The sequence below is a fragment of the Cervus elaphus genome, chromosome 28, assembly GCF_910594005.1.
Source record: "Cervus elaphus chromosome 28, mCerEla1.1, whole genome shotgun sequence".
NCBI lineage: Eukaryota > Metazoa > Chordata > Mammalia > Artiodactyla > Cervidae > Cervus > Cervus elaphus.
The window spans coordinates 22,713,448-22,728,905 of NC_057842.1; the positions used below are offsets into that span (position 1 = coordinate 22,713,448).

A 15,458-nucleotide genomic window follows, 5' to 3' on the forward strand; every position below is an offset into this window, starting at 1 on the left:
TAGCACAGGGAACTCTGCTCAATATTACATGACAACCTAAATGGAAAAAGAATTTGGTAAAGAACAGATACATGTATATGCAGAACTGAATCTCTTCACTGTACACCTAAAACCAATACATTGTTACTCAACTACACTCCAATATAAAATTAAAAGTTTCTTTTTTAAAAAAAAAAAGCTTACATTTGAAATGACAAATGTAAGAATTCACAACAAAATGATATGCCAGGAATCCAAAAATTCTTCCAAAGAAACATCTAAGTTTTAAAGTAAAAATATGCTACCATAAAAAAATAAGCTTTTTGCCAGAAATTATTGACACCCAAGTTCTAGTTTCATTTCTTTTCTACACTAGAAATTGGCAGCAGGGAATAATTTAGAATATTAACAACTGAATTAAATAAATAAATATCTAGAAGATTTATATTATAATAAACTGAGTAGCCAAAAAAAATCATTTTTCCCATAGCAGTAGTATATTTATTGTGCTGAAATCAGGTAGCAGGGAATGAATAGCTCTAGGGAACTAGTACAGAATGTTCACAAAGATTTACAAATCTCTAGTCATTACAAACTGAGTGGTAAAAACAAAAGTGTTGAATCCTCCTAGATCAAACTATTACGTGCTGCAAATTTTCTGTAGTTCTCATGTCTGCATGCCTTGGGTTGGGGTGGGGGGAGAAGTGTGTAATTTGAATGCACAATAAATATTTCATAGTTTACAAAGTATTCTGAAATAGTCTGCACAAACAGCATTACATCCTGCACATGCAGTTTTGATATGTTAAAGATGCTTAGAAATACTCATGCCTTTTTACTTTTTGGTCACAAGATCCCTGTGCAATACCCACTAGCAATTTAACCCATGTAATAAGACATAGTACAAGTTCTTTCCTAGTGAATTTCCAGTTGTGTTTTTACATCACATGAAATACTTCATTGGTAAAGAGCAAATTTAATTTTCTGGATCTGACAACCCTCACTTTTACTCACTTTATGTCTTAGCAATTAATACCTTTTAACAATCAAGCATTGAATTTAATGATCTTTAGCACCAAGGAGTCAAGAATATTGCACCAAAACGGGTTTACACTTCATATCTAGTTACAAATAAGATCTTGCAACTTTGTCACAGAAAAATGTCACTCCAAAATTAAACACATTGAAAGAGAAGGATAATTTCACAAAAAAGCTTGCTGTATGCTATTTGTAAAAAAAAAAAAAGTTAGTGAATTTGAAAGTTAGTATTAAAATTTACATTAGAGGACTCCTTGATTTTTTAATTAAAATTTATTTAATTTTAAATGTTCTTTCCAACAGAAGAGGTAGGTATATTTCCACATATGAAAAATCGGTAACAGCCACAAATCAAAACAAGGAAAGCCTGATAAAAATCAACATACTCTCTTCTAACAGCACATAAATGTAGCTATTTTATGATGTTACTAGTAGACACATGAATTGTTTCATGTTCCAATCAGACAGTAATCTTAATTTTCATAATATATACCCAGTAGTAACAGGAGTATTGAAAGGCTGCCTTTTCATCACAAAAATTGTTTCCCACAGTGATTTGTGCTGCAGGTCACAGTGAACTGAGCCACTGGACAGGATTTTACTGTAATTCTATTGTCACCAACACCATCATCATAAAGCCTCTAAGAGTCTACAAAGATCATCAGATTTTTAAAATTTAATTCCAATCAAAAGGGTATCTTCAGACTACAGGTGGAGAGATTTGATCATTCCAGTAAGCAAATGAATTCAAATGTGCACGTTTTAAACTATCTGCATTTCCAGTTTGGGACCAGAAAAGATAAGGTAACTGATTTTCATCAGTACATAAGTTGCAATTTAGCTAAAAAAAAAAAAAAAAAAAAAAAGGCATAAAGACCGTGTTTCTGTGATCATCAAACTGAAGGATGAAGAGAAATGAAAAATCTCATGCATTGTTGGATGTGAATGTGGGGGGGTGGGGGTGGTCTCCAAAATCACGTGATGATTTGCTTTGGTCTGACAACATCAAGGCTAATAAAAAAAATGTTTAAAATAAAAACTTCATAAATAAAACATCTGGGTGTTGTATTTAACACTTTACTCAATCTAAAGGTTACTAATAATACATAGAGCACATTTGCCTTTTTTCTCCCCACCCTCAAACCCTCATTTGCTTCTGTTTTCCCTGAAATCTTAAATGAAGTGGGAACTTCCTCACTGTCAACACCAGGTAAGGCCCAGTTCGCTTTACTCTCCTTTTGCTTTTCCATTTTTCTGCTTCTTGCCATTTTCTACCACTAGGTGGTTTTCGGATTTGTTCACACCGTTCGCTGAAATACCATTCGCCGCTGTTTTTCCAGGTCTTGCTTTCTTGGGCTCTTTGTACGTCCGCACATAGAAGTTAAGGAAGAGGAAAATGAAGCTGATGGCGTAGGCGATGAGAGCCCAGTGCATCCACTTGGGGAAGGGGCAGTCGGTGTACAGCGACAGTGCCGTGTGCCCGATGGTCACGTGGAACTGAACCTGAAATCAGAACAGCACAGCCTCGCTTACTGTGGGCAGCAAGCAGCTCGTCCCGACCGCAGCACCTTCCCTGCGGCTGAGACAGGCCCGTGCCTGACCCAGCGCCCAAGACCTCAGCGTTCTCTGGCTCCTTCTCACGTGGGCCGCTTCTCAAAACCATGTCCTCAACGAGGGCTTCCTGCTAAGACTCAAGTACCCCCACCCAATGGGGTCCTCCATCCCTTTAACCAAAGGGTTCTGGTTTGGGCTGGTTTTGTGTTTCGGAGGAATTATGTCTTTTGCATCTGCTGACTTCTGGACTGTCCGTCTCTCCCCTCGAGTACCACTTAAGGGCAGGGCTCTGCATTCATCCCCACGATTCCTGGGCCCTTGGCCTGGTATCTGGACCCAGGGAATTATTTTTTGCATAACACTGAATAATGTTATCTAATGAGAGGGAATATCACTGGCCTAAGAGAGTGAAGGCTCTTCAGTTTTTGTTTTCCTCCCAAATAGACTGATTTCTTTCCACAAAGTTGTTAGCAAGCTGGTACATATACTTTTAAAAATGAGTTTATCAAAATGGTTCATTATCTGTTTCTTATAGAATTGGAGACAGGTAAATATGCATTTTACAATTAATTAAAAATTGAATTAACATAATCCTTTAAAAACTAAGATTCTTGGTAAAACTTAGTAGATATTTGATAGTAAGTATAAAAGGAGAGGACAGTTCTCATTATAAGAATTTATGAATTCCATGCGATTAAACAACACTTAATTTTTCACAAGGTTAACATACAAGATTCACTGCTGTGAGAACTTCTGTCTTGGAAATACACTACCCTTCACAAAATTAACACCCTATCTAAAATGGGCAATTGCAGCTTCTCTTTTAAGGATAGCATTATCAATATTATTTTATTAAATATTATTTTAAAAGTTTATCCCATGTAAAGCTCCAAATTTCTATCAGACTAAAAAACTTTAAAAGTTTCCCATGGCAAAATCCAGGTTTTAGGGACTTTTGATTTCACAATGATTCTTAGAACCTGCATCACTGGAAAAGGGTGTGTCTGGGGGGTGACTGAGTCAGGCATCGCTCAAAGAGAATCAGGTGCAGTCTTCCCGCAAAGTAGATAAGAACAGTTCACATGATTTCTGTCTTCTCGTTTTCTTGGGCCCACTTACTAATAACTGAGAGAAACGAATTACACAAACTGTGTAAACAGGTTACACAAAAACTGGAGGAAGCTTCCTGTAGCATTTTACTTGCAGATGAGTCCTGCACACCCAGCACTCCCCAAAAGCTGTGCTTCCTGTTTGGGTAGCCTGTTGTTTGGCAACTTAAAACAGAGATGAATGTATTTCCAAATGTGATTCCACTGATAAAATTGTGCACATGCTATGATTAAAGCAAATTATAATAAATTTCCAAGGCTTGAAGAATAGCTACCAGGTTGGTTTTGGATTTCCGGTTTGATTACTGGGCTGGCGCTTCAGCTCTGAAGGTTGCACTGAGTCACCCAGATGCTACCAGAAGTCCTACTAGGGGTTGGTGCTGCGAACTGTCTGCTCTGAAGATGAGCATTTGAGTATACCAAGCTCTGCTCTCTAAGGATTGTGTGTTAGGGAATTAAGAGTTCTTTGATCCTTGGTCCTTTAACTTATTTATTTTTTGGCCACACAGCGCTGCATATGGGATCTTAGATCCCTGACCAGGGATCAAACTTGCACCCTCTGCAGCAGAAGCATGGAGCCTTAACCACTGAGCGGCCAGGGAAGTTCATCCTTTACCCCACCCCTTCCTTGGCTCTATGACTTCTCTACAACTTTCCTATTCTAAATGTACAGGATCTGTTCACAAGGACGAAAAATGGGAGTCAAAAAACAGAAAATGTATTTAAGGGCAGAATGAACAGAGGTAATAATAACATTTTAAGTGGGAAAAAAACTAAGAAGTTATTTTTCTAATCATAAACGATTGTGTATTTTGCAACGTGCCTAGATCTTTACTCATCCATTTCACAGAGATGTTTAAAGGATATTCCTATTAGACAGACAGGACCTGCATCTGGTCTTTTAGGGACATTTAAAAAGCAAGAGTCTGTGAGCACTCAGCCTATGAACAGGCAGCTCAGAGCCAGACAGCCTAAACTCCTATCGCTGGAACACAGAGAAAGCCAGTTTGGTAACATAAAATGGTTGAAAATGACTCAGCACTTCACAATTAATGACAGTCTAACATTCTCAGTGTTTTAACAGAGAACTCACCAGCTGCAGCATGGTCAGGTATCGTTTCCACCAGAGATATTTCTGAATCCACGGGCCAAAGGCAGCTAACCCGTAGTATGAGTACATAATCACATGGATGAAGGAATTCATCTGGGCTCCAAAAAATGCTTTAGAAAAAGAGGTGATACAAGACACAGAAATCTTTACTTAGGTGATAAGCCATCTGAATGTAAAATAAATGAATCTACATTATTTTCCAATATTTAATTCTGAGTATAGATGAGAAATAAAAGTTGTAAAACAGTTCTAATGGACAAGCCTTCTCTTAAGATCATGCGGAATATTTTTAAAGTTTAGACTACACCTTTAACCATATAAATAAAAATGGGTGTTCTTCAAAGGCAAAGGACTTCCCCAGTGGCTCTGCTGCTGCTGCTGCTAAGTCACTTCAGTGGTGTCTGACTCTGTGCAACCCCATAGATGGCAGCCCACCAGGCTCCTCCATCCCTGGGATTCTCCAGGCAAGAACACTGGAGTGGGTTGCCATTTCCTTCTCCAATGCATGAAAGTGAAAAGTCAAAGTGAAGTCGCTCAGTCGTGTCTGACTCTTCGCGACCCCATGGACTGCAGCCTACCAGGCTCCTCCGTCCACGGGATTTTCTAGGCAAGAATACTGGAATGGGTTGCCATTGCCTTCTCCGCCCAAGTGGCTCAAGTAGGCCCTAGTCTATTTAAGTAGGTCATAATACTGCCAATATTATTTTTCATTCTGTTACTCTTGGGGGAATAAAAGCCAGGGTACATATAATGGTTTAAGCAGATCTGTAAATCCTTCATTATTGTCTTTACATGTGCTGATACACATAGCTACAACAAAATAATACTCATTTCTTAGATTTATAAATAGTTTGAAAGTAAAGTAGCAAGATGAACTATAGTATGACTTGTAACCTGGGTCCCCATCAGAGGAATGGTCTGTTTCCAGCTCAATGATGTGAATTATCTCCAATGTACAGGCATCTGAAAAGCTGGAGGCAGATCTTGGCCAAACTGTGAGTTCAGATTCTCTTCAACACTGAGAAGGCTACCTACAATTTCCTTTGAGTAAGAAGCAGTAGGTGCTCTGGGGCCTATTTGAGAGCAAGAGTGGGCTCTGGGCTTGGAGGAGAGATGGAACCTTCAGATGGAGAAGTTCTATCTTGGTATCCTCTGGATCAGAACCACTAGCATTGTTCCCTCTCAAAATACTGTTTGCTACACTTGGGATTCATTTATGCTAATCTCTGGGGTAAATCTTTAGGTGTGAAAGTAGTCACAGATAAACAGCTAAAGCTCTACTTTCTTCAAATTTCTTTAAAGCGAAATTAACACAGGAATAATTAAGCCTGGAAGGAAGTTATATTTGTGTGTGTGTGTGTGTGTGTGTGTTAGTTGCTCATCGTGTCTGACTCTTTGCGGTCTCATGGGCTGTAGCCTGCCAGGCTCTTCTGTCCATGGAATCCTCCAAGCAAGAAAACTGGACTGGGCTGCCATTAGACCAAGTCAAATTCCCACCACTTTCCACCCGACACATTTACATAATTTAGCACACGGGGACATGTTCCTGAAGATGCTCACCCTGTCCTCCTGGGACCCACTTAATTCCGATCCACCACAAGGTAAACATGGTGCAGTGATGATACACGTGAAGAAAAGAGACTTGGTTGTTTTTCTTCCTCAGGATAAAAAACACCGTGTCCAAATACTCAATTCCTTTAGATATAAAGTACCACCACAGAGCAGCAGCTATCTGTAGAAAGAAAGGGAAAGCATTTTACAAACACCAGAATGGTACTATCACATGGTTTTCTACTAAAGTGAAGTCTTAAGCAATTTTTACTGCACAAAACGTATGAGGCATAGAATCATTTTTGTTTAAGTGGGTGTGAAACCTAGGCATCTATTCATGGGGAAGATGATGGGAAATAAAAGACTCCAAATCTGTATCTACACTGTACCAACAGTTCACAGAAGATTTTTAGTCTGTTTCATAGCTGGATGTCCTGGGTACCAGCCCACTCACTGCAGTGCTGTGAACACTTTCAACTGCTATGATTTCCAGTGTGGGAGAGAAACAGATATTTACTCTATAAAGGCACTTCAGTTGTTCATGCCAAGCCTATATTCCAGCCTCAGAGATTCTTGCAAGTGTGCTTGAATCTCTCTTTCTCACTTTAACATGTGCAACAAAATACTTAACCACATTATTTTTTATTAGGTGGTGAAATTTTTAAAATGATTAATTGCAACAAACACACACACGCAACAAATATTTCCTAGGTCATAAATATAATCCTGCTTACATGAGTAAGTCTTTTCTTTTCCTGGGCTCTAATTAAGACACCAGATGGTGCAGAAAGATTACATTACACGCTGAGATTAAGGATCCAAGGATCCAGCGAGAGGTGACCTCTGTATATACATTTTAAAATATTTCACAGGAATCCCACTAAAATAGTAATCTAGATTCATCTTTCTTATGTCAAGTATTTTCTATGACATCTGCACTATATACCAACAGCAAAGGCAGCAGTACAAAACTGAAATCTGATGGTAAACTTGTGTGTGTCATTTGGCAGATGCATTCACAGGAAGGCTTAGGCTCTTCAGAGCTGATAGGGTCTTCATTTGATAAGAGCACCTGTTGGATGCCATGGGTTTCTGTCTGTTTGGGTTTGGCTGTTCGCTTTTGAAAAACAAAATTATGATTTTAAAGTGTAGGCAAGGAAAAAAGAGAACATCCAAAGAAAAAAATAATTGTCTTGTATTTACAAACTGAGAATTATTTACTGAGTCTGTTTGCATAATAACATTGCTGAAAATGATAAAGTTGTTTGAAAACAAACTTGAAATAGGGAACTACTCATAGCAACACTATATTTAATATTCACCATTATGTTGGTATTTTAAAGTGTAACATTTTGGTGCATGCAGTAAGGGGCTTCCCAGGTGGCTCAGCAGTAAAGAATCCACCAGCCAACAAAGGAGACATAGGTTTGATCTCTGAGTCGGGAAGATCCCCCGGAGTAAGAAATGGCAACCCACTCCAGTATTATTGCCTGGAGAAATCCATGGACAGAGGAGTCTGGTGAGATATAGTCTGTGGAGTTGGACATGACTTAGCAACAGAGCATGCAAACTCTATCTAGAAGGTCATGTCTTATTTCCCCTCTTATCTGGCATGTTAAATTAGCAATGAGACATAAACAGTAATTAACAATCCTTCTTTTTAGTTTGTGAAAGTGTTAATCGCTCAGTAGTGTCTCACTCTTTGTGACCCCATGAACTGTAGCCTGCCAGGCTCCTCTGTTCATGGAATTCTCCAGGCAAGAATACTGGAGTGGGTAGCCACTGCCTTCTCCAGGGGATCTTCTGACCCAGCAATCAAACCCAAGTCTGCTGCATTGCAGGCAGATTCTTTTGCATCTAAGCCACCAGGGAACTGAATAGCTACATCAAAGTGAAAAGATTCTTCTTAGCTACATGACAACTAATACAAAGATGAGTCTCTGAGTAAAACACTTATTCTGCCACATCTCAGAATAACAGAGAGGGAAGAAGTGTTCAAATACAATCTGCTGCCAGTCTTGTCCTTTCTCCTCCTAGATTTCAGGTCTCACAACAGCTACATTTTTAAAGAACTCATCAGTTTATGCATGCCAGGAGGGCAGGGACACGGTGGCCAGAATGGTATTTTTAAAACTTGATCCCCCAAATATTAACATGTTGTCTCCCCCAAAGGGTTTATCTGAGCTCACTCCTCAAAGAAAGCAAGTCCGACACATTTCCTTTTCTCTCCCCAGATTCAAGACCAGTCCTGCTCCACTGCTCCAACCAGGAGAAGGTTCTGGAGCAACAGAGGGGCTCCCCTCAGGCAATCTCAGGTCTGAGCTCCTGTTAACCGTTTGTTTACATGACTGCCTCTCCCACCTGCGCTAGAATGTCAGCTCCACAAAGGCTGGGTCCCTGTCTGCCTTTCCACTGGGGCTCCCAGTACCCGCGCGCTATCTGTGTATAGCCGATGTCAATACACACTTGTTGAATGAATAAAACCAACGTGACAACCAAAAGGGGTCATTTTTCATCAGCGTGTTAAGTCTTCCAATGGGGAAATGAAGATAGAGACATAAAATCATAAATACATTAAAGCAATTTGGTCTCGTGTCTTGATGAATACTGGTTTGTTTATACTGTTGAACCCCAATGCTAAAGAGCTATTTTTTTTTCAGGGCCAGCTATTACATATTATATTATTACTACATATATCATATCTAACATAAAACACACATATATATAACATATGTCACAGACACATATGTTTAATATGAACACAGTATACAAGAGGAATTCTATAAATACTTAACAAAGTAAGTATTGTTTCTTCACTTGAGTAAAATGGCAACTTTACTGATGTAGGTGACTACAAAGTAAAATATGATAACATTGTATTACTAGTCTATTTTTCTCAAATATAAATAAAAACTGGGTTTATACCTATACAAGCTGTGCTATGCCTAATTTACTAAACATTAAATAGTTATATTTGTCTTCCTCATACTTTCTTAACAAATGAATTCAACTTCAAGAGTTTCTATTCTCGACCAAAAAACCAAGAATCTAAAATATAATCTTTATACTAAACATGGAACTATTATTGTTTTTTTTTTGAGTACTGCATTTCAGTAGTTCAACATATATTCACTCTCAAATCTCCAAATGAGAAAAGATAATGGGGGAAGAAAATGGACTTTAAATTATGTATATTTTTTAAAAAGTAGTTTTACTGACTCAAAACAATCCCACTATAGTTTTTACCACTACATTAAAGCATGTTTTTCACAGACTAGAGACTACAAAATTAAACCAACGTCTACTGATCAGCAGTATTTTTAATGTACTTACCCTGACTTCATGAACATTATCAGAATAATCCACAGTCTGGCAAATATAGCTATATCCTGCATTATATGATCCCATGAATAACTGGAAAAAGAAAATAACATTTGGAGTAAAGTTTTAGAAGATATAACATTTAAAAGCACTACCTACAATATGCAAACTTCCAAAATATTTTTAAAAGCAATATTGTCTTAAAAATAAATTTCAAATGCATTAAACATTTAATATGTTGGAATTTCTAAAATTTATTATCCGTCAATTTATTCTTAAATTGAAATCTAAGTTGACATGTAAAATTTGGACTGAGACACTCTATCTGTATTATAATATTAAGAGAAACTGTGATTAACCATGCTGCAAGAGTTGCATGGGTTTCTAGTTTTGAACCAGAGTGGACTGCATCTAACAAATTAGGTAAAGTAGCCAAATAAATTAAAGTTTTTTATGATGTTGAGCTTCTCACAACTTAAAAAGTGGTTGGGTCAATCTAGCTTTTAGGATTTCCTTTTAAAATGCCATAGAGAATTTCTTGGTGTCCAGAAAAGTATCCACTGGTTAGCAGCAACAGTTGTATAACAGTTAACTCATTTTAGTTCCAACCTAAAATATTAATATAATTATATTATGTGGTAGGATTTAAATTTGAAATCGGTATTTTACATCTGCATATTTTCATCAGTTACCAAACCTGAAACTGCTGAATGAGAAAATGTAAATAAACAGCCACAACTATTTACTGAGGACTTAATATGTTCTAAACACAATGCAAAAATTATCTCACTTACCTCTGATACCTTAGAAGACAGGTATTATGCCCATTTTACAGATGGGGGAAATGAGCCTCAAAAAAGTTAAGGAACTTCCAATGTCAGAAAAACTAGTAAGGGTTATTTTAGAATCCAGTTTGTCTGCTTCCAAATTTCACTTTAAATAAGTCTTTATACTTTATGAATGTTTCAGATTTTTGTTATCCATGCTTAGGTCAATAACATAAAATTTACTCTTAGAGGAGCTAACAGTTATCTTAGGGCACAACATTCCAATCATAGTTTAACACATTCTTATTTTCTAATTTGCAACAGACCCGAGGAAGGATAAAGTGAACTTTAGTAAACCTACCTCTCTGAAGATAAAAAGGTTAAGCAAAACCATCCCGAAATTATAGAGAATGAGCACTAAACGCATCTGGAAAGGCTCGCGGTCCCTCATCCATTTGGGACCCAGCCACACGAAGAGGAGGTACAGGGTGCTTATGCAGAGTGTCGGCAGTGGGGACTGCATCAGGGGCCAGTTCTCGACGCGTTTATCTACAGAGGGGACACAACATTCATTACGTGATAAACGTTTCATCAAATGAAATTATTAGGAAGGGCCACGTTTCAACTTAGCTTTCCTCCGTGACCAAATACAGATCCTTAGAGGTCCAACAAAAACACATGACATACAGTTCTAATGACATGGATGAACCTAGACCGTATTATACAAAGCGAAGTAAGTCAGAAAAAGAAAAACAAATATCCCATATTAACACATATACATGGAATTTAGAAAGATGGTACTGGTGAACCTATCTGTAGGGCAGCAGTGGAGATGCAGACATAGAGAACAGACGTGCGGACACAGTGGATGAACTGAGAGAGCAGAAGGGAATCGTGTATGTTACCATGTGTAAAAGAGCCAGTGGGAGTTTTCTGTATGATGCAGCGAGCTCAGACCAGTGCTTGTGACAACCTAGAGGGAGGGAGGTTCAAGAAGGGGGGGACATATGTATACCGATGGCTGATTATGTTGATGCAAGGCAGAAACCAACACAACATTGTAAAGCAGTTATCCTCCAATTAAAAATACATGCATTTCTAAAATACATGACATAAAAACCGAAGAAACAATACCAATTCCTGGGAGTAGCTTTTGGAAGTGAAGTTGCATTATATAAGGTACACCTTATATATTTGACAGAGAACCTTGACAACAAAGGGATGAAAACAAGGTTCACTGAAAATACAGAATAGGCTTGGGGTGAAAAGTTAATCAAAGGTTTCAAAGACAGAAAATACTTAAAGGAGAAACTTGACCTTATATTAAATATGTGAAATAAATCAGCAGTTTGGAAGCTACTCCCTCCTATGCTAAAAGCAGGAAAAACTTAGTAAACTGAAGAGCTCTGGAGAATAGAAGCCATCCCCTGGAATATTTCTGGATGCTGAAGACAAGAGTATGGTTATACCTGAATTAAGTTGAGGATTAAGTTAGAGGTCATCACAGTTTGATAATTTATTTAAATGGCAACCACCATATTCAAGACATTTTTCTTTTTTCTTGAGAACATGAATTTATTCTTTTCCCATGAATATAATCAACTTAAGCACTTTTCTCTAAAGCAATAAATCATTTACCTTATGTACGTGTAAATATATACATCTCCAATGTAACACATTATTTCATTTAAATTGAATCAGCTGTCTTTAAATTCAAATATGTAATCTTGAATCAAATTTATAACAGAGTTTTGCCACAAATATTTCTGAGATGTATAAAAATGAAATACGAGGTAGACAAAAATTTACATTATAAAAAGACACTGAAGTCAATTTTTATATTTCTAAAAGCTAAATGGCATTTTGAAGGTTGTGAATCTAATGTCTAGTTTATTCTTGGTAATGCATATTATTTCTATGTTGTATTTTGAAGAAAATAATATATTTCTCAATAGTTAAAAAATTTTAGCCAGTTCCTAAAACCTAGCCTAAATGAATGCAATTTAATTGCTCATTACAATGTCTCTCTATTTAAACTGTCAGTTTTATTAAAACTATATATGTGAAACAGCTCTGGATAAGTTAATTATCTTTCAAAATACTTTACATAAAATAAATTAGTCTGTTCCTATATTACTGTCAACAGAAAATAAGACAGAAGATGTGAAACACAAGTACAAAAATATTTAATCACATAGCTTCCAAAGTTGGGAAATGACTTAGTAACTATGGTTCCCATAAAAGAAGAGTCGCTAGAAGGGTGGGATGGGGCTTCCCAGGTGATTCAGCCATTAAGAATCCCCTTGCAATATAGGAGATGTGGGTTCGACCCCTGGGTCAGGAAGATCATCTGGAGAAGGAAACAGCAACCCTCTCCAGTATTCTCACCTGGAAAGTCCCATGGAGAGAGGAGCCTGGCGGGCTACAGCCCATGGGGTTACAAAGAGTGGGACATGACTTAGTGGCTAAACAACAACAAGGATGGGATACTGACTTGAAAAGAAAAGAAAAAAACAAAACACACAAATATGAGAACAACAATAGAAACCCCAGAGGAACTGATTTTACTTTATAGTTTACAGTGGAAGCCTACTATCTATCTATTCATAGAGATTATGATTCTGTCACTCAAATCAAAACATATTCCAGAACTAAAAATAAACTCAAATACTTAAAGGACAGGAGGGATAGTAGTCCTCTTAGTAGTCCTCTTATAGGGAGGGTAATTTAAAAGACGGTGGGATGGCTTTTGGTGAAGGTACTGTACCACTGTGGTCTTATCCGTGGTCGTGCACTCTTCTTTAACGTTGCTATGATATCCTTCTGCACCCATATCTTTCTGTGTCAAAAGGCCCCTTAAAACATGGAGTATTTATCTACTTAGATCTTTATTTTTCTGTATTATAGAAAAAGACTTGATACGAAGCCCCTAAATCCTAAAGCTTGGATCTACTTCTGGTCATGAGGAAAGGAGTTGCCGGGGTGTCCCATCTTCATCCACAAACTAGAGAGCTTTTCCCATGGGATGGATGCAAAGAGCAAAAGAACTCTGCTATGAGATAATCTATGTAAGAAAGAAAATTACAAAGAAAGATTGATTATATTCCTTGCGGTTGAAGATGGGGAAGCTCTATACAGTCAGCAAAAACAAGATGGGGAGCTGACTGTGGCTCAGATCATGAACTCCTTATTGCCAAATTCAGACTTAAATTGAAGAAAGTGGGGAAAATCACTAGACCATTCAGGTACAACCTAAATCAAATCCCTTACAATTATACAGTGAAAGTGACAAATAGATTCAAGGGATTAGATCTGACAGACAGAGTGCCTGAAGAACTATGGACAGAGGTTCATGACATTATATAGGCAGCAGTGATCAAGACCACCCCAAGAAAAAGAAATGAAAAAAGGCAAAATGGTTGTCTGAAGAGGCCTTACAAATAGCTGAGAAAAGAAGAGGAGTGAAAGGCAAAGGAGAAAAGGAAAGATCTGAGTGCAGAGTTTCAAAGGAGAGCAAAGAGAAATAAGAAATTCTTCCTCAGTGATCAATGCAAAGAAATAGAGGAAGACAAAAGAAAGACTAGAGATCTCTTCAAGAAAATTAAGAGATACCAAGGGAACATTTCATGCAAAGATGGGCTCAATAAAGGACAGAAACAGTATGGACCTAACAGAAGCAGAAGATATTAAGAAGAGGTGGCAAGAATACACAGAACTATACAAAATATATCTTAATGACCTAGATAATCACGAGGGTGTGAAAACCAGACATCCTGGAGTGTGAAATCAAGTGGGCCTCAGGAAGCATCACTACAAGCAAAGCTAGAGGAGGTGATGGAACTCCAGCTGAGCTATTTCAAATCCTAAAATATGATGCTGTTAAAGTGCTGCACTCAATACACCAGCAAATTTGGAAAACTCAGCTGTGGCCACAGGGCTGGAAAAGGTCAGTTTTCATCCCAATCCCAAAGAAAGGCAATGCCAAAGAATGCTCAAACTACTGCACAATTGCACTCATCTCACACACTAGTAATGCTCAAAATTCTCCAAGCAAGGCCTCAACAGTACATGAACTGAGAACTTCCAGATATTCAAGTGGGATTTAGAAAAAGCAGAGGAACCAGAGGTCAAATTGCCAACATCCACTGGATCATCAAAAAAGCAAGAGAGTTCCAGAAAAACATCTACTTCTGTTTTATTATGTCAAAGCCTTTGACTGTGTGGCTCACAACAAACTGTGGAAACTTCTTCAAGAAATGGGAATACCAGACCACCAGACCACCTGACCTGCCTCCTGAGAAATCTGTATGCAGGTCAAGAAGCAACAGTTAGAACTGGACATGGAACAACAGACTGGTTCCAAATTGGGTAAGGAGTACATCAAGGCTGTATACTGTCATCCTGCTTATTTAACTTCTATACAGAGTACATCATGAGAAACGCTGGGCTGGAAGAAGCACAAGCTGGAATCAAGATTGCTGGGAGAAATATCAATAACCTCAAATATGCAGATGACACCACCCCTATGGCAGAAAGTAAAGAAGAACTAAAAAGCCTCTTGATGAAAGTGAAGGAGGAGAGTGAAAAAACCTGGCTTAAAGCTCAACATTTAAAAAACTAAGATCATGGCATCTAATCCCATCACTTCATGGCAAATAGATGGGGAAGCAATGGAAACAGTGACAGACTTTATTTTCTTGGGCTCCAAAATCACTGCAGATGGTGATTGCTGCCATGAAATTAAAAGACACTTCCTCATTGGAAGAAAAGTTATGACCAACCTAGACAGCATATTAAAAAGCAAAGACTACTTTTTCAACAAAGGTCCGTCTAGTCAAAGCTATGATCTTTCCAGTAGTCATGTATGGGTGTGAGAGTTGGACCATAAAGAAAGCTGAGCACCGAAGAATTGATGTTTCTGAACTGTGGTGTTGGAAAAGACTCTTGAGAGTCCCTTGAACTGCAAGGAGATCCAACCAGTCCATCCTAAAAGAAATAAGTCCTGAATATTTATTGGATGCTGAAGCT

General features: G+C 37.9%; 1 protein-coding gene across 1 annotated transcript in view; it reads right to left on the reverse strand.

Moving 5' to 3' along the window:
• Positions 1–454: 454 nt before the first annotated feature.
• ELOVL4 (ELOVL fatty acid elongase 4) overlaps positions 455–15,458 on the reverse strand; it is a 36,766-nt gene continuing 21,762 nt past the window's right edge. Inside the window, exons 2-6 of the mRNA XM_043890391.1 lie at positions 10,792–10,979; positions 9,676–9,756; positions 6,352–6,523; positions 4,774–4,901; positions 455–2,520 (exon numbers count right to left, since the gene is read on the reverse strand). Coding sequence (XP_043746326.1) covers positions 2,245–2,520; positions 4,774–4,901; positions 6,352–6,523; positions 9,676–9,756; positions 10,792–10,979 — 845 coding nt within the window. The 3' untranslated portion in view covers positions 455–2,244. The remainder of the gene's footprint in view (positions 2,521–4,773; positions 4,902–6,351; positions 6,524–9,675; positions 9,757–10,791; positions 10,980–15,458) is intronic.